Below are 24,864 nucleotides of genomic sequence, written 5' to 3' on the forward strand. Positions count from 1 at the left end.
CCCAAGGACATCAAAACAAGAACAAGATAAAGCAAGACGAAGTGCATAGTAATCTTGCTCTTGACCTTGTTTTGGTGATCACCAAGTAGCGATGAGCGTATTTTCTTGCTTTCCGTATAATATGAAAGACCATAATCAAAAACACACTTGGTCTTCATTTGTACCGATGAGGCGAGCATTCTTGGCTCTTGTATAGCATGAAAGACCACCAAGACTACGAAATGCAGGACCAAGACTTGACTGCAAGACAAAGAATAAGACGCAGTATTGACAGTCTTGGGAAGTAATGTAACGCAAGTAACGCGTTACTTTTTAAGTAACGTTTTCTAGTAACGCGTTACATTTTTCCAAAGTAACTGTAATGGTAACGCGTTACAAAATTTTAAGTAACGTACCTAGTTTGCATTACTTTTTCCGCGTAACATTTCGGATGAGTAACTACAATATATGTATATTTTTTTTTTTCGAAAAAAAAATTTCTTTCCTGTAAATTATTTTTTCAGAATGAAACAATCGAGAATGAACTACGTATGTCCCAGAGAAACAGATAAGTTTGTAGTGCCACTTGCTGTGTTTTTTGAAGATGAGGACAGCCTTAGGGAAATCACATATAGTGATTGCAAGCACCAGGAAGATTTTGTCTAGATTTTGACAGCTCCAAATCAATACATTCAATGAGTGAACTAGGAGTGCAATGATACCGGTAGTCTACTTTACTTTGATTGGTATTGTTTTTATAAAGATGGAGAACGAAAATATTTTACTGTTCGAACATTTGAAAGAATTTTCTTAAGAGCTGAGGATGATGGTAGACAGAATTTAAAAGTAATGTGTCTGAACTGCCTAGGCGGAAAATATTTATCAAAAACTAGGGCACCATAATTAATGATTTACAGTAAGGGGTTAATATGAAAAAATTGTGTTCTGATGAGCAGGCCTACTTTATTACTAGAAAATAGTTTGCTGATGGTGTGTAATATTGGAGTTCTTTCAGATCAGTTTGCTTATCCTAGAGTCCCGTTGATTATAGAGTTTGAAACTAGCTTTAAAAAGCATGTATCGATTTTAGAGTTACTGGCAAGTTTTGATTCATCCCCAGTTCATGCGTTCTCATTTTACTAGTTGTAGTGTAATGTTTCTCTATATTCTGTATTTTTAATTTTACATTGTCATTATTATATAATTAGTTTAGCAGAATAATAATAAGCAACCATTTTTTCTAACGCATAGGGATGAGCACGAGTCAAGCTAAAACTCAACTCGAATTCAAGTCAAGTTTCGAGTCCAGTCGAGTTTGATAAACGGCACGTTCGTTTTAACTCTTATTGAAATCATGGCCTGATTACATTGGGAAACGAAAGCCATGACAAATGTAAGCTAAACAGTAATATGGAATACTTTTAGTGTTGCCCACGAGATGGGACACTGCTCGCATTTCGTCTCGTCTCGATAGCGAGACCACAAGAGATTTTTTGTAACAAGCTCAGCTCGCCTCGGCTTAACTAAGATGATGGCTCGAGCCGGCTCACTTGGGGTGAACCATCGGCTCGATCTGGCTTGGTAGGGATGAGCCATCTGCTCAGTTCGGCTCAACTGAGCCGAGTCGGTTGGATGAGCTGTTGGCTCGGCTCACTCCTCGGTTCGGGTCGATAGTGGATGAGCTGTGAGCCGAGCTCCTCGAGTCGTTGACAATTCTAAACCCTAGCCGAGCAGTTTTGAAGATATTTGGCCAGTGCGCTATATCGGTATTTGGCTCGAGCCCGAATACTCAACCTAGACTCTCAACTCAAATTCAGAAGCTCGTGAACAATGTCCTTGACTCCTAGACTTCACTACTACCGAGGTTGGCAATCAATTAGTTTTTTAGTACTCAATTACAAACCGCCTATCTTTCATGTTTATATACAGTGTTGTTATAATAAATAATAATAATAATAATAATAATAATAATAATAATAATAATAATAATAATAATAATAGCGGTAGTAATAGTAGTACGGAAAATTGAAGTCTTTTTTTCACATATTTAAAGTTTCGGACCTAAAAGTAACGCGTTAGTAACGCCTTACTTTCGAAGTAAAGTAACAGTTACTTTTGGGGGGCAAGTAACGCGTTACATTTTAAGAGAAAGTAAAGTAACTTGTAACGCGTTAAATTTTTACAAGTAATTTATCCAACACTGAGTATTGATGACAAAGACCCAGGGTGCGAATTGTTTGAATTTCATTTGTTGAGCTGAAAGTGGTGAAATAAAATTAGTACTTTATAATTAATTATCATACTGCATTTTTAAATTTTAAATTACAAAATTCATATTATGTATCTTCTTACTTGCAACGATATATACTGTAAAATACGTTTTAATTATCGAGAAAGAAAAATTAAAGTGGCACGGGTCCCGGAATCATAAGAACCTATTTTGGAATGAAAGTTGAAGGGTTGGAAAAAAATCACAGGTGTTCCCCTGTTTCCTCAACCCTTATCATTGTAGTTAAACGATTTCCTTTTGTCTCCGCCAAGAGACTCTTGCTACTGCCTTCCAAGAAGACCCCCTTCCGTCCGAGCAGGTGAGAACACTGACCTTGAAGAAAAATTTCGTCACATAGAACTAAAGCAAAAAAAAAAAAAAAAAAAAATTCTCCCACGTCGGACATTGGTATCAGTTATAAAAAGAAATAACCAAACCTCAAAAGTGCCAAATATTCATTAAGATGCATATACAAATCCCCCGCTTGATCTAGCTAGTTACATAGCCGAAACTGTAACACACACAATCTTAAAATATATATACTGCTTTGGTCAGTTGGAGTTTTATTACGAAAATGCTTAAAAGTCTAGTTTTTTATATGAACATTTTAAAACAGTTTCTCACGGGACAATTTCCGGCCCCCCCACTCGACTGAGGGGTATTCCAGACTCCCGGAAGGAAATTTGGCCTCCCATTGTGGTCTAGTAAGATAATCAGGAAATGCAGCGAAATTCACGTCATGAGGATTAATTTCCTAATAAATGTGTTTATTGGGGAAGCATTAATTTATTTTTAATAAAAACTTCTCCAAATTGAAAATAGGGCCTATTTTACTTCCATTATCTAAGTTAACAACATCAGATTGAATTATCTAAAAGGCATTCGCCACTAAAAGATCTAAATATTAGGAACAACTCACGCGCCCAATCACCGCACACATATTCACAGTGTTATCCAATTATTAGAAAGACGCAAAAATATCTTTTAGTGTAAACAACAGATTTTTTGATTGCATGAAATATATATTTTTTCCCCTCGTAAATATCGGACTTAGTTATGTATTTCTTTATCATTGTCGGCACAAAAGAAGTCCCACGATCCTTTCCGATTTCAGTTTAAACGAGTCGCCTCAATACACTTCTTTTTGTTTGGACTGAGCCCCTAATTAATTCCTTTCTATCATGGGATCCTTATCTGAAACCAACACAACCAACATGAGTTCTTGCGTAGGAGCAAGAGGTGAACTTCTTTGTAGACACCTCATTTTGAAAACAAAAGGTAAACAAAAATGTCGGTGTTGACAACGTGGAAATTATTTCTAAATAAGAAATTAAATCTTTAACGTGCAAAGCTATTTGTCAATTACTGTGCATAAAAATGGATTTATTAGGCTTTATATTAGAACCCACTTTCCAGTGACGGTATGTCTTAATTACTGAAAAACCAAAGACGGTATGTCTTCATCACTGAAGAACCAGAGGCGGTATGGCACACCACCGCATACCGTCTCACTTCGACCACTGCATCTCCAGCAATAGAACAACTTAAGTCTCACTTATGCTTCAAGATAGGACGTAAATTAACATGATTACCCTTCTTGATTTTAACTTTCAAGAAATTGAGATAACAGAGTTGGAGTATAAAGCTAAAGGAATTTGAGGTCTAAATCACATGAAAAATTAAATGAAATATTTCAGTGTTATGTTCAAAGGATATGCCGTATAGGCCAAAAGAGTATGGGAATGAATGAAAACGATGGAATGAAGAAAGTGGGAGGAAATGGAAGAACACACGGTGTTTGTCCACCACAAAGCCCATTTGGAAATGAATTGAAATCTAAATTTTACGTCTCACGGTTATGCCGGCTAGGCTAAAGGAGACGGTGATGATGAGAAATGAAGGAAATGGTGGAATGAAGAAAGTGGGAAGAAACAGGATGACCACGAGAAAACCCACGCACATGTTGTTTGTCCACCACAAAGCTCACTTGGTGGATATCGGAACAAGGACCTCATGCACCAGAGGTGAACACTGTACCACTGAGCCACAACGGCCCAAAGCTCACTTGGCGCAAGTTGGGATCGAACCAGAGACCCCAGGCATCAGAAGTGAACGCTCTACCACGCTCTCCAAACCACATGAACTTCCACCAAGAATCGGACTTCGGTCTCCAGTGCCAAAGGCGCTTACGACAATCATATAACCACAATTGAGTTCTTGAGATAATTGGAAATCCAAAGAGAAAATATACATCCTGCTTAATCAAGAATAAATTATGGCAAGGTTATAGAACATAGGTCCCCTTCCCCATTTAGCTGTAATAAAAACAGAAAACAACGTGCCCTGTGGGACTGTAACCCGTCTTCATTCGCTAACACTCCTTCGGCAATACTATGTGATATAAATATTAAACTTTTGTACAGAAAGGGACCAACCTAGCTACTAACCTGTATAGGGAAACCTGTGTTCTAGAACCTTCCCATAAATTATTATTACGTAGTTATCGTGGAAATTTTATTACATTATTAACTCAAACCGTAATAACTAATGGAGTTGACAACTAATAAATAATTAGATTAATTGAATTTACCATCTCATTCTTAACAGACGATTTCAATCCCAAACGATAGGTGTATTTAGTAAACCCTGAAAGCACACATCGAATCAATTTATGAAAGTCGCGAATGCTTTTTTCAACTAATAATACTAAAGAAAAACTTATTCCAATACAGTAGTAGAAAAATAATTTACTTTTAAACTTCAGGTGCACGAGTTTACGATTTTGTAACATAGTTTCCATTTGAGTGAGATCAAGTTATGGAAGTTTCTACTAATAATTCATTTATCATTATTAAAATCATAGTCATTGCATGACACCTTGTTTTATATGGATTTCCACATATATAAAGAAATATGTTTTAGTACAAGAATATGTTTCAGTGATTTCAAGAATTATATATTACCCTTACCTATTACAGTCTACTTTCGATAAAATCCATGCATTTGATACTATAAACAAGTTTCACCAACATGCAGCGCAACTACCTTCCTCCCTCGAAGCTGTAGACAGAAGCGGCCTCTACGTCAAACTGAATTCACTTGAGAGATCAACCACCACACCAGACTGCTTCATGAGCATGAAAACAAACTACCGCCTTGGTAAGTTGTTTACTTCAGACAAGTCGAAATGAGTTTTTCGTTTTTGAATAAAGCAAAACAAATTAATTTTAGTACAGACACAGAACGTATGAGATTTTCTTAAAAATCAAATCACAAACTATCGTTAAAATTAACATAGTTTAACTACTATAATATGTCGTTAAGAAAAAAATTGTTGTTCGTGCATATTTCATCTCTTTGAAACTTATTCATCATTACGACTCATCTTCTTTCTTTTTTTAGTTTAACGTTTAACGGTATGCCCGTTAGGCTAAGGGAGACGGATGATTAAGGGAAGTGAATGATGATGGAAGAATTGGTGGAATGAAAGTGAGGAGAAACTGGAGCACCCCGAGAAAACCCACGAACATGATGTTGTACACCACAAACTTACTTGGGCGGGAATCGAATCAAGACTACGCACCAGAGGTAAGTGCTGTACCACTGAACTACCGTGACCCCCATTATAACTAATCGTTTAGCTTTATTTATTTTCAGTTTAAATTGGTGCTTAATCTGAAGTTGGGAGCTCTTAACGAATGCTGATGAAAATAAGAATAAAAATAACACTAGCCAGGAAAATTAAGGTCACTAAAATGTGTTTAAAATATAATTACTGATCTTTATGTATTTTGGTTCGTTAATTTCAAAAATAACATTCATATTTCTGTATCACGTAAGGTTTCTGTAAGAAAGAGAGTCATCGCTGCAAGGAAAACGGCTTTTATATTCTTACTTTATAAACATAATGACAAAACTCAAACAAATATGTTTACAGGTACTCATGTTGCTTGTTTGCGTGAAAACTCTGTCTTTGGCATATTCTTTTGTGGGCTGATTGCGGAAGGTCTCTCTGCAGGATCCAACAGTAATCTGCTAGCATGTTGACATTCCATCTTGCCTGGTATCTTCACTACTTATGCTCGGTACTTTGATGTAATTGCTGTTCCAGCTCGTTACTTATCGCATCTAGGTTCTCCAGGGAGCACCTGGATTGCGCACACTCTAGATCCCGAATTGCGCACAAATCTCTGTTGGCCTCTTTTAACGCATATTTTTGTCCAACGTTGCCACAATGTCAGCTTTAATATTGTGCGCAAACAAGGTTTTCTTTCAGACTAGGATAGAAACAGAAATTAGAAATAAAATACAAATTGGATTGAATAAATATAATTTGATCAATGAATACAATACATCTCCAAAACCAAGTATTTACATGTACAAGCCACATGTTAAAATTTTCTTGGTTCCAATTTTAAACCTACAATTTTTAGAAATGTAATCCTCCTTATCTCATACTCTGAATATGTATCACCTTTAAACATTTTTAGGCATGAACTAAATATAATTGGATCAGTAAATACAATACAAGATATCTCCAAAACCAAGTTTCTCTATATTTATAATCTACATGTTAAAATTTTCTTGGTTGTAATTTTAAGCCTACAGTTTTTAGAAATTTAATTCTCCTTGTCTGATACTCTGAATATGCACCACTTTTAAGCATCTCATACTGCTTCAATATGAAATTATATCTCTTCACATCTTCCTTTCTTTGTGTATTGGTATCTCCATTAGTAATTGATCTTAATTTCAATTTTGTTTCGAATTGTGTCTTCAACGAAGATGAAATCACCTGTTAAATATCCGGACTCGGTGAATAGAACTGTTCATTGTAATGTTTATGGAATGCTTCCGCCCCATTCGTCGTTCGAGGAGCTACTGAGGGTTCTGAAGCCCATATTCTAGGTGGAAATCTAAATAAAACGAAGCAAACCCTTATTAAAAACATACTCAATAATAATAATAATAATAATAATAATAATAATAATAATAATAATAATAATAATAATAATAATAATAATAATAATATAGTACAGTAGGCATGCTTCTCACTATTATCCAAGTTTTATGGAAAAATTGACAATTGAAAATCAAAATGAAGAATGTTCTCCCTTGTCGTAAAACTTTGCTTTTATAAATTTATTAACGTCTGTCCTTAACATCTTTTTTTTTCAGCCATATAATATACTTGTTACAATAATATACTATACAATAAACTTAGATTACAATACTATTAATACAAACATTGATGTTTATAATCGACTTCCTCATATAAATACTGATTATTCCAATATAATCCTTGCAATATTACACGATTTACTTATTAATAATATGGAATCTGTCAATATATGTTAAATCACCTTCCTAAATCTAGTTAGAAACAGTATTTTGTACCTACCTGCTAGTTTCTTCAATGTAATTTTCGAGTACGTAGTCGGAGAAGCGAAGACCTTCATTGTCCGGTGCAACTGATATCAAATCTGCAAACGCATCGGATACTTCAGTTGGATGTAAATATGAAAGACCGAAAAACGACTTTAACCACATCCCTGTAAAATACAATTAAACCCCTCAATTACACTACTGTTTCGGTATTTTATGATTTCTAATGTAATTTAAAATATAACAAGTCTGATGATCATTATAGTTAACATTGACAATTTATTATATCGTCGTCTGAGATTCAACACCGCGTAAGTAACCCTTCGCTAATTTTACAGGAGAAAAAAACGTTTACAAAAATAATTTTAGCCTTAATATAAGCAGGCTAAAATAATTTTAGCCTTTTAGGGAATAACAGCATCATCTATCGTTAACCAGATTGTGCACAACCTTATACTGATTCTAATAGTATCAAACACTCAAGTTCGCCAAAATTGGAGACATACGAGATGTTTAATCCCAGACAACGATATATTGTATTTCTTCTTTCTTATATGAGACAAGAAGGAATCCTTCTTATATAAGGAACCCCATAATTATTCAGAAGAATTTCTATTTAACTCAACGATATGTAGTTCACAAAAGTAGAATCGAATAGGAACGACTTAGTCTCTGAGTGCCAACGACGGTAAGATGTCACAATGTTGGAAGACTATTAACGAAATGTGTATAATAACAATTCAGATTGGAATTACTTTGAACAAGGTATAATCAATTGTTTTACTTGTTAACAATTAAAAGCTTTTATTATTTAAAAAATATATTATTACATGCCATCTTTATCTGGTACTAAAAGCAATGACATCTCAGAGGAATCAATTTTGTTTACTGAAAGTTTATTAATTTCACTGTCTTGATTAGTTGGCTAACAAGCAAAACTTTATGAAGGAAAATCACTTACAATACCTACCTAACTCAGACTGAGGATTCAAGTAGGCTCGATATAAGTGCTTGTTGCCCTGGATCTTTCTCCACCAAGATTGACCCAAATGGAATCGACATCCAATGATGTTACATTCTGGAAATACCTCCCTGATAGCTTCGTGAGCTGCAGTTTCAAAGTCTACATGGATCGTCTTCAAATTTATTTCAGGTTCTAAACTTCTTATCATTTCCCACATTGCCTTGTAAGTTTCCTTATCCTTCCCCGGCAAAAACGCATAATATAGAGGCAAATAAAATTGTTTTTTGTATGCGTGAATAGTATACAGCTGATGAAAATGACGAGGAGCATATGTAAATGTACCATCTGCGTACATCTCAACATCATTTGTCTCAAATATAAATCTGAAAAGTGAGACGAGGAGAAATGTTACTTCAGTTGCATTAAATTTATTAACACTAATACTACAAATCTAACAATTCCTACTATTCAGCTGTTCATCATAATCAAGTCTAAAATGTCAAATGAAAAGCTTAAAGGAAAAAACAGCCAACAATATTGAAATATTGAAACTATACTAAATATTATTACATACACTACGACTATGTACAGTAAATGTTATCATTATACGTACCTAATGTTACTCGCACAAGTTAGGACGATAATCTTAGCTTCTTTATTTACAAATAGAAACTTTTCTCCATCATGACTGAACTCATCTTCTCTTTCAATCATTTGCTCAACAGCCTCTGTAATATTTCTTGGACGAACTGGTGTGTCTTTCTTTTTCGAATACAGTACATCGCTTCTCTACACCTCTTCATATCCTTATGCGTTAATTTCCCTGTATTTTCGGGTATACCGCTGCTCTTTTCTTACAGATTTTTCGTAACTCGTGACTTTGAACCCTTGAAAAATCGCTCAAGTGATTGTGCTGTCCTCTTTCTTCCAAAATAATAGTTCTGTCGCAATCAGTGATAATGACGGCACAACATGATTTTAACGTACATCTGGAAAATAAATTTGTCAAGAGTGTCAGATATATATGTGGTATATCGTTAGCAAATTTACTTTGCTATATAATATTAAAATTATACTGTATATACTGTAATACAAAAAATATAATTATTTATAGTTATCCTATGCTCTTTTCCTCATCAAATAAATAATTAATAATTATACTTTACTTACCGTTACTGTGATCCTTTCTTATTCTCCCGAAATCGACGATACTTAAAACCATCTTTAATCACACAAGCAACTCCTTTTTCAGTAACACTTACTCGGAAATCCGCCATTCTCCAGTGTCAAAACAAGGCAGTCACAACACAAACCCAAAGAAGGTATTAAAAAAAATACATTCAACTTGTCAATAAAGTCATACATATATACAAACATAACAGAAAAGGAAATATTTTCACTCTGACAACATTGCTTAATTTTTTGTGCGCAATCCTGTACATTATGACAGGTTGTCAACGGCTTATCAGGTAAAACTGATAAAACCGGAAAAGTGTGCGCAATATCATTGCAGAGCCGGTTCTCCAGGAAGTACTCTAAATGTGAATTAAGGACGTGCTGTTGTAAACTCGTTGTATCACAAATCTTTGAATTTTACTAACATGTTTTCTACAATGGGCTTGAAATTATGGTCCTTAAAGTTATCATGAAATTTTGTGAACAACTTCTTTAAATGCATTCCAAACCTCTTGCTCAGGTACGGTCATCGCATCATCGAACTCCTTATCTTTATTAGTTTTCTGATGTCTGAACAAATAAATTCACTCTCTTTCAATTTAGATTCTGAAAGTCCTAGAAACTTTTCGGTCAAATATCGAAAGCATTTTCCCTCTTTTAACAGAGTTTTTACAATCTGCTCTATGACCCCAAGTTTAAATTGAAGTGGCGGGAGCAGGATTCTACTAGCATCAATTAAGCTTTCCCTATAATATTTTTACCTACAGGTTGTAGCAATGTTTAAGGTGGTCAAACATTCTGGGTCCAGTGATGAGCTCTTTCACTTCTATTCCATTTGCAGAAGAAGCACGGATCTTTGGTGTTACTTGCCTGTTGTCCTAGAATCATGGAAAAAGACTTCTAAATCATCGCTTATTGTCCAGCCATTTTCATTATACTTAAGTTCTGTGAGGATTATAAATAGATTTTCGTAACTTTCTTTTAGAAACACAAAGTGAACAGATGGAACTAAGGCCTCTCTACTCCATTATGTAGCAACACTGCTTTAATGCTTCTTTTCGAAGAGTTGATGAATAGTTTCCATTCGTTAACCTCATGTAATATATTCAATTTCTGCATCAATCCAGCGACATAGCAACAATACTAAGCTATTTTCTTCACAAAAACAAGGAATGAAATATCTTTCTGATTTTCAAAACAAAGAAAATAAGTACGTGGTGCCAAAAGATTCTTTTTTCTTCAGTCCAGAACCCGGTAGCTCTGCGCATTCCTTTGTAAGATCCAAGTCCCTAACTAAATTATTAAGTTCTGCACGGGTAAATACCTCAAGCTCGTTATTTCCTGCAATAGCTACAACTTCGTCTGTATCCTGATCATCATCTTCCTCAGAACTTGAGTTGATATTCATTAATGTTTCTGGACAGATTGAAGTAAGTATTGCTGAGGAATTCAATACGGCGCATCTTGCTGAAGGTATTTAAATAAACAATATGCTTTATTTGTTGTTGTTGAACCTTTGTATGTTGCACGAACAAAAATAACACTTATTTCGATGATTTCGGGGTTCTTTCCAGTTCATAAGCACACCAAAACGAAAAGATTATTTTGTTCCCTTCCACCACTTTCGAAATACTTCTACACATGGATAACACCAGTGTGCGAATTACATAATCTATATTGGGGGGGATAAAATTAGGCCAAAGGACATAGTCTGAAGGTTCAAATTTCAAAATGAGACAATGAATGCCTTACCTCCATATATATATATATATATATATATATATATATATATATATATATATATATATATATATGTGTGTGTGTGTGTGTGTGTGTGTGTGTGTGACATCTGTAATAAATAATAGATTTATTAATTTAATAAATCTACCGACAATAACTATGCACATATATATTGTCTGACATACACGCACCCCACTAAACCTTTCTCAACGTGTTTTAATGTTGTACTCACTCTTGTCCCCGTAGCTCTCTAAGGGTTATTTAGTTAATAATTCGGCTCGAGCGATAGCCATGATCACAAGCATATGTTAATTTTTCCACTCATATTGAAAGCTTCCACTTTGCATTAATACATACAGGTTGCGAAAAGAAACCTACTTCAATCTTGTGAAAACCACTAAAATTATCAGTTAAACCGGACATTTTATTTTTATTATTATTATTATTATTATTTGAAAGAAAATCTAGATATTAGCCTATCAAATAAGAAATGGATTGTTGCTGGGCCCGATTTCTCACATCAAGGTCAAATCGAAGGTCAAATATTTAAAATCTCTCAATTCAAATTTCGAGCTTGTGCTTCTACTTCCCGCTAAAGCTGTGACATCACGACTTTTTTTTCTCCAAATATCAATTCCGTGATGGGCACAGAAAGTCAACACTTAAAAATTACTTTACTGTTAGGTTGAAGATGAATTGATTCACTATGGGCTACGTTATTCAAATAAAGTAAAACATTACACTGAAGTTTTTCAGACAACATTAATTGCGTGGACAGCAAACTGTACAGCAAAAAGATGGAAAAGTGAAGGGTTAACTTTAAAAAAACCCGCTCTAGTTGAAATGCTTATACAGACACGGACAATGACACGGAGAACCAGTCGTATTAACAAATGCTGAAACAAATCTTGAATTATTCGCTTATTCAACTAAAAATCACCTTCATTAACATGTCTGCTCACTAGGAGCGTATCCCCCAGCGTGTACGTTAACATATACTTACGAGAGAATACCTATATCTCAGATTTTGAGGGGGCGCGGTGGCTCAGTGGTAGAGCGTTCACCTCTGGTGCTTGGGGTCCCGGGTTCGATCCCAGCCCCCGCCAAGTGAACTTTGTGGTGGACAAACACCGTGCTCGTGGGTTTTCTCGGGGTTCTCCCGTTTCCTCCCACTTTCTTCATTCCACCATTTCACTCATCTCTCATCATCACCGTCTCCTTTAGCCTAACCGGCATAACCGTGGGACGTAAAACTCAAAGATTTCATTTTCAGATTTTGAGTACAGTTTCAAAAGTTCATTTCCGTAAACTGTAAAAGCAGTGATTACTATGCTAATTATCACAAATTAAATGCAACTTTTGAGTTGCATACACACAACCTACTAGGGAATGAAGACCATGTGCTAACAAAGAGTACACTGGAAAATGAAATAACATGTTATAACAAAAATTAAAATAAGATGATAATCGATACAAATATAGAGAATGAATATGACATATCCGAACTTCGCCAAGTATGGTAGAAGAAGCTATTTGTTTAATTCTTCTTGGCCAACCGCTAAGAACATTTATAAATCTATATGTGGCTTTGTTATACGCAATTAGTACATTCAAATTCACAAACGATGACGAACTGAAGGGTACGAAGGTACAGTTGCAAGTAACAACCGTAGTCATAATAATATAGTTCTACTAAACAACGTTGAAAATAGTGGGTAATTAGGTGGTAAGTAGAAATGACCAAAACTGAACAGTTTACATCGATCATTTCGAAATACAGCTAGAAGATTAAATTTACAAGAAATAACAAAAATCAGTGAAATTTGGAGTTATACTAAGCATAGTTTGAGGGGGAAAGCGAGCATCCCCGGTGGGGATACTTCAGCTGACTTCTTTGGGGGGGAACAAAATGTGATTGAGGGGGAAAATCCCCCTCATCCCCCCCGGTAATTCGCACCCTGGATAACACACTTTGTAAGGAGCTCTGAACTTATCTTGGCCATCTAGTTTTACATCAAAATAAGCGAAATACACCTTTTAAAGAAAGTATTTATGTCCTGATGATATTTCTTCGCTATATATTCTCCACAAATGTAAAAACACGATTATGGTGTATTCCAGCAACCCCTTGGAGTCATTTAGACCACTTCCCAAACACTATGAAGAGTTTACCGCACACCAACGAGCGTTCTCATTCAAAGCTAAGGAAATTCACCTTAGCATAGTTACACTTATTTTTAAAAAACATGACAATCCTATCATAAGAAATTGCGTTCTTTGCCATTAGAATTTCACAAAATCGAATTTAATAGAGAGTGATGCATTAACTTTGCTTAGTAAAAGTAAATTTAATTAGTAGGAAGTATAATATATTTGTTTCTTGTATGTAGAAACGAAACTTTGCACGAAGCAACTAGAGAAAGGGCGACATCTGTTCGTGTATTGACAAACACCACTGGATGAACAGTGTTGCCAACCCAAGACAAAGTTTTGTTTTTGTAAATGGAATGACCTAAATTGAATATCATCATTGGAAGCAGCAATGAAAATAAAGACAAAAGAGGTTGTAAAGACAGATCAGTGTCGCAAACGTTTCGAGAAATAACGTGTAATATGTGTTGGCACACACAGGAGTGAGGTACTAACGTTTTGTACACCTTAAATCACATATCGACAAGAATTGTTTGCGTTGGCTCTAACGAGGGAACCTATCCAAGAGTAACTCTGACTTTGAGTTGAGAATAGAGCCGTTGGATGCCTTGTCCCAAAAGAACATAACACGAAAAGGAATACATCCTCGATCGCAACCGTTGCGAAGATATAAGCATGAAAAGTTAGAAATTGAGCTCCATTCTATACATTACAAAGTCAGATTTTTCGGAAGCGGTTGGGTAAGAAAACTCAGCGAATACATATGAAATTTGTGTGGGGAGCCCAGCACCTTTTGAATGAAAAATTTGTGTCCCCGGGGCACTTGCAGGGTCCCAGGCAGGGTCCAACTCAAAATTTGCAAATGGAACCGGGGATCAAGTAGCATACTGTATGAAAGCTACTGTTAAATAAAAGAAGATAGAACAAATCTCAACTCTCTACGATAACCCTGTGGAAACGGGCAACTGGTCAAAATGTCAATACAACCTACATCAGAAAATCTTTGACCCGCTTCTAAATCCGTTAAGTTGCGACAATAATAAAACAGAGAAACACGTTTAAAAGTGCAAGGTATTGAAGTAAAGGAAATTGCTCCAGAGTCTCACAAAGTCGCATAACGGACCTTATCCAAGTATAATTGTGACTTCGAATGACCAATGGACCATAGAATAACCATGACCATTGGATTTCGTGTCCTAGAAGAGAAAGGATACATTGCCAATTGCAACCGTCGTGGAGGATGAGAAGGTCAAAAGGCAACGTTATATGCTTCGCGCATCGGGAACCCAAATTCACAGATTGCACTGTGAAATTTCTATCGGGGGATTTGCTGAACGCGAAACATGATCGTAAAGACGAAAAGGAGTGACCTTGAAACTGTGAGGCAACTTGGAGAGGAGTGGGGTTGGAGAAAACTGGAATAATGGTGCAGAAATAAAATATATCGGAGGGTGCTTTTGAGAGAGAAACTCTGCAGCAATTTGCTTTACTTCAATACTTTGCACTATTAAACGTGTTTTTCTGTTCTGTTATCGTCGCAACTTAACGGATTTAGAAGCATAGCCATAGATTTTCTGATTGTCATTTTGGGGGCCGCGGTGGCTCAGTGGTACAGCGTTCATCTTTGGTGCTTGGGGCCCTGGGTTCGATCCCAGCCGCCGCCAAGTGAACTTTGTGGTGGACAAACACAGTGTGCGTGGGTTTAATCGGGGTTCTCCCGTTTCCTCCCACTTTGTTCATTCCACCATTTCATTCATTACTCATCATCACCGTTTCCTTTAGCCTAACCGGCATAAGCATAGGACGTAAAACTCAAAGATTTCATTTCATTTCATTTTTTGTATTGACATTTTGACCAGTTGTCCGTTTGCACAGGGTTATCGTAGCGACTTGAGATTTGTTCTATCTTCTTTTATTTAACAATAGCTTTCATACTACAATATGCTACTTGACCCCCGGTTCCATTTGCAAATTTCGAATTGGACCAGCCTGGAACCCTGTGAGTGCCCCGGGGACACAAATTTTCCATTTAAAAGGTGCTGGGCTCCCCACCCAAATTTCATATGTATTCGCTGAGTTTCCTTACCTGACCGTTTCCGAAAAATCTGACCCGAAATCTGACTTTGTAATGTATAGTATGGAGATCAATTTCTAACTTTTCATGCTTACATCTTCGCAACGGTTGCGATCGAGGATGTATTCCTTTTCGTGTTATGTTCTTTTGGGACAAGGTATCCAACGGCCCTAGTCTCGTCTCGAAGTCAGAGTTACACTTGGATAGGATCCCTCGTAAGTCTAGAAACATCCGCTGAACAGTGTTGCCATCAACAGAAGGGAGAAATTGAGTTTGGAAGAGATACAATAACTCGGAAAATGTCACTAGTGCTGTATGATTTAAAACTTATAATGCAAGGCAAAAGAGCATGAGGACTAGTGCCTTGCTTATGTGAGATTGATAACTCACGTTCTGACAGATATATTCGGTATCTTGTTAAAGCAGAGAATTAAGGTTTGTAAAAGATGGCAACGCTGCACAGCAGCGGATTTTTTACTCTTGATTTCATCATGGTTATCAGAGTCCTCTAAAGCCCACGAATACCTAAACCTATGCAAATTAAAACCCATGCTGTTTTCATATTTTAACCAGGTTGTTGCGGGGATTCTAACCCGCTGTGCAGCGTTGCAACCTTTCATAGACCTTACTTGTTAGTTTTACAAGATATCGTATATCTTGGTCAGTTATCGATCTCAAATAACCACGATTCTACTCCTCATGCTCTACCGCTTTGCATTATAGGTTTTAAAGTATACAGCATTAGTGACATTTTCCGAGTTATTGTATCTCTTCCAAACTCAATCGCTCTTCTGTTGATGGAAACACTGTTCTGCGAATGCTTCTAGACTTAGAGTCAACGCAAACAATTCTTGTCAATATCTGATTTAAGGTGTACAAAACGTTAGTACCTCACTCCTGTGTGTGCCAACACATATTACACGTTATTTCTCGAAACGTTTGCGACACTGATCTGTCTTTACAACCTCTTTTGTCTTTATTTTCATTGCTGCTTCCAATGATGATATTCAATTTAGGCCATTCCATTTACGAAAACAAAACTTTGTCTTGGATTGGCAACAATGTTCATCCAGTGCTGTTTGTCAATACAGAACAGATGTCGCCCTTTCTCTAGTTGCTTCGTGCAAAGTTTCGTTTATCTGTCTCTTTTAGTTTCTCCGATATCACGTTTGGAAATTCTAAATTATATTATAATGTGGAAATGTCATTTCATGACTTTGTCGTCAAGTCAGCACGTAGTAACGTTCTCGTAGAGAGCTGCTATTTCACTAATGCGTGTTTATGGAGAATACATTTGGAGGGTGTGCATATCGCAACACGAAGTTAACCAAAATAAGGGACACCCTAATATATATATATATACAGTGACTCACATTAATATTCGGACACTTGCATTTTGTTAAAAGTAGGAAGGATTATGAAATAAATGAGAGCCGTGTGAGTGAAAAAATTAGGTATTTAGATATTCATATGCTTATAGAAAGAAAAGAAGTACAAATATGGTGTCTTGAACGAAAGAAGCAGAAAGAACTTACAGATACTGATGACACTGTGTATTTGCAACGCCGCTTTAATATTCGGACACCTAATACATAGATGTTTTGTGTGTGTTGTTGCTTGCTCACAAACGCTTCGCTAGTACTTAGTGAGAAACCCACGATGTTTCCTGACTTCCTGTAAAGGGTTGAACATGTTTCCAACAAGTTTGTTGGTAGAATGGGGCGATATGCATCCCATGCTGCACGGAGAGCCCTTTTCCAATCGTCTCGTGACGTTACTTGTACCCGTTTGACCTTATGCTGTAGCTCATCCCAGATATGCTCTCTAGGGATAAGGTCGAGACTCTGCAGTGGTGTTTCAAGCACTTTTGGACAATTATACAGCAACCATTTGCGCACCACATGTGCTTTACACTTCGGGTCATTATCCTGGTAAAATTTAAACATACCCATAATTCCTAATTTTTCAGCACTTTGGTGGAGATTTTGTCGGAGAATATTCAAATAAACCTCCTTAGTCATAATCCCTTCAACAAACACCAATTCTCGCACTCTCGATGCAAAAATACACCCCCATACCATCACACTTCCTCCTCCATGCTTTACCTTAGGTTGAAGATTTGCAGGATCTAACTTTGTATTTGGCTTCTGCCACACAATTATCTTGGCATCGGACTCATGGAGATTGAATTGTGATTCGTCCGTGAATAACACGCCATTCCACCAAGTTGGGGGCTTCTCAATATGAACTTTAACGAACTTAACTCTTTTATCTTTGTTAATTTTACTAATAAAAGGCTTTTTTCTAGCTATTTTCCCATTAAACCCTTCACTTCACAACACTTGCCGCACAGTTTCAGGATGCACCGTCTTCCCTGTGTCTTCATACAGCTCTACTGTTCATTTCAGCGCACCTATTCCGGAATTTGCTTCACTTTCTGAATCAATTTGCTTTTCTCTCCATCATTCAGTTTCACAGGTCGGCCCTTTTGAGGCACTGACTCGATTCAAAAATCTCTATTAAATCTTTGTACAATGTCAAAATGGTGCTTTTACAAATATTGAGTAGATCTGCAATTTCCTTATACGATAGACCTTTCGCACGGTGAAAAATTACTAACTGTCTTTGCTTAATTGTTGTACTTGGTCCCTTGTGCCCCATTTTCCTTTTATGCTTTCTCTCGGTCACACTAATCACTCGTAAACTAAGTAGATACACATGTCCTGTCTCGGGACAACTTAAACTGCAACTGGAACTCTTCCACTGTCTCGCTCGCTATCGATATATAAACGTTAAAACAACTGTCCGAATATTAAAGTGGCGTCCAAAATACAGTTTATTACAATTGCGTGCTCATGAAGTAGACTTAATTTGCATAATTTAATTAACTGATAACATATTTGTTCGACTAAACCATTGCCTTTTTGCTTGTTTTCCGTTGGTTTCCCATTTATTATTTTTTACATGTATAGCAAGCAAATTATGTGTAATATCTATGGTGTCCGAATATTAATGTGAGTCACTGTATATATATATATATATATACGGTGTTAATGAACTATAACGACAAACTGAGGTCCTTCGTGGCTAAGTGGTTAGCGTCCATGCCTCTGGCGTGGGAGACCCGGTTCGGTTTCCGGCGGGAGCTCATATGGTTCGGATTCGTTAATCAGTAGGTACATGTGTCATATAGCCTCGCTGCTGAAAGGGAGGTTAAACTCAAAATCAACTCAACTATGCCGACGAACTGTAAGAGGTGATTCCTCTCACATCAAAATAAGAAAATTCATAAGGATGCAGGGGCGGACTGGCCAGGGCCGCTAGGCCGCAATCGCGGCCTAGGCACTCTCAAAATCAATTAATGAAAACAATAAAGAAAGAAAGAGAAAGAGAGAAAAACTAAAACAGAAGAAAGCTAAATAATTCAGTACATCACTGGTTAATATGCTGTCAACACATACCCGTCTTCCATCCTTCCATCAGTAAGTTAATGTTTTCAATAGAACCCTTTTGTTAGTGGATTTGTGGCTAGGCCCATCTTTCACTATGGTCTTTTATTATTGGAAACCAGGGTTGTTTTGTTTAAAACAAAATGTTTAAAACAAATGAACATCAAACTTGTTTTAAACCATTGATTTTGTTTAAAACAAATTTTGTATACATTTTAAACATTGCTTTAAACATGTATATTTTTAAGACTTCTTTTAAACACATGTTTATTTTTATTTTGTTTTGTTTTTGTAAAAAAAAAAAGAAATTGCCAAAGAAAGAAAACTGTCAAATGTGCTCCCCATTCAAAGGGCTATTTTCTTCCCATGTGAATATTTTGATTTCTCGTGGCTACAGCAGGTAAATTTGTTGATCTGCAATTTATTTTGTATCTTTTCCCCCTTATTTTTAACGTATATTGTATTGTTTAAATGCTTCTCAGTTAACTTGCGAGAAAGTGTCGTAGTCGCCGAAGAATATTTTACCTTTCCTCAGAGTTAAGACTGGTGGTAGGAGACTGACCAGAAGACGAGGGTAAACAGCAATATTGACATCATAACCATATAAAACAGCTTTGAAACCAAGAGCCAAGGAAAAGGAAGCAAAAGGTGGAAGAAGGAAGTGGAAGCAGCAGGGCAAGGAGAAGCTGGCGAATAAGACAAAACACACACTTGAGTTGAGTTGAGTTGATTTTGAGTTTAACGTCCCGTTCAGCAGCGAGGCTATATGAGACGTGGACCTACTGATTAACGTGGAATCCGAACCACATGAGCTCCCGCCGGGAATCGAACCCGGGTCTCCCACGCCAAAGGCGCGTACGCTAACCACTTAGCCACGGAGGAGCTCGAAAACACACACTTGAGTAAGCAGGAGATCTAACAGGAGCAACAAGGAGGAAGAAATTCAGTGCTAGTTCATTAGAGGACGCTGTATGCCTTTATTGTGCTGGGTGGTATTTCCAATCATGGACGGATAGACTGCGTATATGCTGTGCAAATTATGGTCACATAATTTGTGTCCAGGTGTAGATAGTGACGACGAAGAAGACGTTTACGTTTGTAAGTACTGCCAGCTGTAATTCAGTGGACCCCATTGTGCCCCGTGTGTTCACGTGCATGCGACAAAACATTAATTTCGATAAACACGTGTGGGTCCTACGGTTTTGACACATATTAACTAACGACTGGTGCTTCTTGTACCTAAAACATCAAATAGTATATTAACTTCATTTTCAGTATTTTCTTGTCATTGTTTTACTCTTACGAAGCCATTTATATTAAATATCCCGTTCGTACCGCCTTCCCCTATATATTGTACCAAACTCTGTTGCTGGATATGGAATGATTGGAGTGAATATGGTTTGGGTGATGCGTTGATTTTCATCTGTTATTATATCATGAATGCACTCCACGAGGGTACTTGTTGAATGTCTTCGCTAAAATTTGGAAAGTATCTATTTTGAAGGGACCGAGAGAGGAACCAAATAAAGTCTTGTTCCCTATATCGATTATCAGGTTGACTTGTGTCAGATCTTGCGGACGGAACAAACATGGAAGGGACATTTTCTCTCTCTGGTCGCCTATTGCAAACAAGGAGTTCTTGGCACGGCAAAGTATAAGATAAACTCCGATTGGAAGTGTCAGTATCTACATATTCAACAGACATTCTTTGATCACTAGTTTTAAATGCCTCAGAGTCCACGTCCAGACTCACTTTGTCCTGGAAGGTTATCATGACAATACCATGCGTCCAGCATACTCCTGGTGGGGTGTGCTCTTCATGGTCAAACTTGTCTACAACTGCTCTGATGGGAACATTCTTTCTTATATCCTGTGGCAGAAGAAGCAGTGGAAAGGAAATTTCAGAAATTTTGTTCCCCCCTCAAATACAATGGCGCTTCATATAAAGCCGTCATATTTTCAGTACTACCGGTGTATGAACGCTTTTAGACGTGTCGTACAATTAGACCCTATCGATTTTGGTTATGTCTATGATGGCGAATACTATATTCCAGGTATATCCTCTACATCTCTCTTACCTAGTGATTTCATTAAACCTTGTAAATGCGAGATGTGTACCTGTATATGCAGGCAAGCTAGTGTTGGTCTTGGTCTTGGTCTTGGTCTTGCACTGGAACTCTTGGTCTTGGTCTTGGTCTTGCTTGCAAGAGTCTTGCAAGTCTTTTAAGAATTATTATGCTTCTCATAAGTAAATTTTACTCTGGATATAAGGAATAATAAATTCTACAACGTGCCAATAGTAACGGAAATATAATATAAGTTTCTAAAACTAATATGGTTTACCTTCACATAAGTATGATGATAGTGTACAACATAGGAGATGATTTTTTTTTTTTTTTTTTGAACGGATACCCATGCTTCACTACTTATAAGATAAATTAAAACGTTCCGTAATCTATTTATATTTTTTAACAGATCCAATACTCCACTGGTTCCCAAACTGGGGAGGCTATCCTAAGATGCATGAAAGACAATTAAGATGAAAAAGATTACTGAAAAAACATGAATTGCAAAATTACTTTTACATTCTAAAGGCGTCAGATTTTTTCTTTTCAACCACGATTAGCTAATCTTTGTATTGAACAAACTTCCAATTAAATATTGAGATTTTGTTTTACTGATTCCAATATGTACTCTATGGGGCAGAAACATGGACATTACGCAAAAGCGATGAGAAAATTGTGGGCTTTTGAAACGTGGGCATGGAGAAAAAAGGAGAGAATTAGCCGGGTTGAACCAAAAAAAACAAATAAGATGTTAGTAACAGTAGCAGTAGGGGAGAAAAGAAAACTTTTAGATGTAATTAAGAGGGGGAAGAGGAACTGGTTGGGACATTGGCTGAGGAGGAACTGTATTATGAGGGACAAAGGAGAAGAGTCCCTCTAGAGAGTATGGTGGAAGGAAAGAGAGGAAGGGGGCAAAGGAGACTGTAGTTGAAGGAAGGTATTAAAACGGAAAATTGCTACGTCGAGACGAAGAGACTAGCTTAGAACCACTGTACATTGAAGCATCTCAGTTGCAGCAAGTGACCTGCCAATAATTGCAGAATAACTATGATGATGATGATGATGATGATGATGATGATGATGATATGTTCAGTAATATTGGCCAAAAAAGAGAAAGAAAAAATTAAAATAATAATTATTATAATCAAACCTCTTAATGTTTTAGAATAATTTGAGTAAAAACTGAAAACGACTAAAGAGTCTATGTCTAGTGTGTAAACTCAATTTATATAAATACTTTTGACCTATATTAGAAATACAAAGTAGCGGCATAAAACTCCAAGTTATTTGAAATAACTGTACAAAATCACTCACACTTGTGAATATGGATTATTTATTGTTGTATAATGTTATATCGTTCAATCCTCGATGTGCCGTATACCTAGGAGGCTAAAAGTTTTATTGATAAACGATTATTCGATCTATAAGCTTCCATCCATGGAATGAAACCTGCGGTCACATGCACGAATTTTTTTGTCAATATCATGAAAATGTTATTTCGATATTAATTTTATGAACACACATTAAAAATTTCTAACAGATGCTTGAGCTTCGGAGCCAAGACCATACCCATGTAGTCGGCACCTATCATCTACGGAATTACCGATGTTCAATACTACATTTCCCGTTAGTTTTGGAAGAAGAACACCATTAATAGCTATGTTTTGAAATGAAATGAAATATCTAGTTTAGCGTCCCACGCCTATGCACCGAGGCTAAGTGAGACGGTGATGGTGATAATAGAAGAAATGGTGGAACTAAGAAAATAGGGCGAAGCGGGAAAATTCCGAGATAACCCACGCACACGATGTTTGTCCAACAAGAAAACTCTAATGGCCTAAGCTGGAATCGGACCAGGAACCCCATGCACAAGAGGTGAACGTTCTACCACTGAGCTACCGCGGCTATAACATAGTTTACTTTTCGCTAATCCGCTTCTTATGAACATACCTATTCTTTGTATGATACTATTCTTCGTATTTTTGCATAATTTGCACAACCCACAGAGTTTCTCCCCTCTTCCCGCAACAACTTCGAAGTACGCATGAAATTTACTTTTTGCGCTCGCCACTTGCGTTTTTCATTTTGCAACTTTATTCTTACGCCTTACGAAAACTTTATGTATAGTACTATCATTGCTACTGTCGTCTTGTGGTACAAAACTATTATGATCACTTAATGACACATCTGTTAAGTCATTATCACTCATTCTTTTAGACGACAATCTTGCAATCCAAGATGTTAATTTAAAAAAAAATCAATGCACTTGTTTCGAAGCTAAAAAGGATTAAGTATGTCCGTTCAGTATTGAATGAGGCAGACTGTTTCTATTTCGCATTCAGTTCCTTACTGGCAGGGGCGACTTCAGGATTGTAGTTTTGGGTAGACCCGCTCCCTCGCTTATGGATACGTATACACATTTGATTGATTAATGAGAGTAAGAAATCACTTTTACAGTAGTGGTTGATGCTATTTGTTAAATAATTATCTACCATTAGTATAAATAATGGAAAATATATTTATTTGTTATCGTATCTTTTAGTATTTATATTTTTTCAAATTTTTTGGGTAGGCCCGTGCCTACCCGCTAAAGCCGCCACTGCTTACTGGACGTTTGTTGCGTTTCTTCGGCAGACTGCTTGAAGCAATTGAAGGGTGAAAAACAAATCACTGTTTTGCTATATTTATCCCATGATGAGCCGACAAACTTTACCAGTTCGAAGGTCAAAGGTTTAAGTTGACCTCAGGTAACACATACCCGTAGAATAGTGTCTAATTTTCCGATAAGTAGTCCTCGTTGTTTAAAAACGCAGGAATGCGTCGTAATCCAGCACCAATGACACATTTCTTAGATTAGAATGACGCCTGTGTGGTTTCAAAACGAGTAATAACTACAGAAAACGGGTACAACCGATTCAGAAAACGACATACTGTAGCTATATGGTTCAAGGACAGATCGACTCACACGGATTGCATAAACTATTTACTGGGAACACATTTACTCCAGCGGCATTCTTACTGAATCCAAAAAAATCAAGTGGAAGATGTAATGATTTTTTCCCCTTCCTTTTTACATTCTATACATAAAATAATATAGTACCAGTACTTGTGCAAGACTCTTGCGCAAGAGTCTTGGTCTTGGTCTTGCAGGTAGGGTCTTGGTCTTGGTCTTGGCCTTGCACCCCTTGGTATTGCATCGGGATTCATGGTCTTGGCCTTGGTCTTGGTCTTGGTCTTGCATGCAAGACTCTTGCAAAAACTGCAAGACCAAGACTCTTGCGCTCATGGCAAGCCTTCTTCAAATGTTGTACTTATTGTAAACGATCCGGTAAACGTTCCGGTTAATGCACATGTTGTTTCCTTGTATCACAGTATTTACTCAACCCTACATATTTTTATCAAATTAAATTACTCTCTACTTCAACGTTAGACTTGTTAGATGTCTTAGGAAAAACCCGATAAATTATGTCCTGGTCCTGGTATAAGTAACACATTCATGAATTATTTTATCTCTGTTTGTACATCAACTATCTTCCTCAAACTTTCTAGAAGTTTTGCAGATATATTGTTACTTTCCTTCAAATTTTATGATGTTTTTTGCGCTCACTGTT

The 24,864-nt window shown here is 36.7% G+C and overlaps 2 protein-coding genes across 2 annotated transcripts in view; one reads left to right on the plus strand and one right to left on the minus strand.

The window, feature by feature from the left end:
* LOC145690538 (uncharacterized) overlaps positions 1-5,356 on the minus strand; it is a 46,059-nt gene extending 40,703 nt beyond the window's left edge. Inside the window, exon 1 of the mRNA XM_081765511.1 lies at positions 5,218-5,356. The gene's annotated coding sequence lies outside the window, so the exon portion shown is untranslated. The remainder of the gene's footprint in view (positions 1-5,217) is intronic.
* LOC145690540 (uncharacterized) overlaps positions 5,222-24,864 on the plus strand; it is a 42,166-nt gene continuing 22,523 nt past the window's right edge. The window contains exon 1 of the mRNA XM_081765514.1: positions 5,222-5,407. Coding sequence (XP_081621640.1) covers positions 5,380-5,407 — 28 coding nt within the window. The 5' untranslated portion in view covers positions 5,222-5,379. The remainder of the gene's footprint in view (positions 5,408-24,864) is intronic.

Source organism: Thermobia domestica, chromosome 7, assembly GCF_964235325.1.
Source record: "Thermobia domestica chromosome 7, izTheDome1.hap1.1, whole genome shotgun sequence".
NCBI lineage: Eukaryota > Metazoa > Arthropoda > Insecta > Zygentoma > Lepismatidae > Thermobia > Thermobia domestica.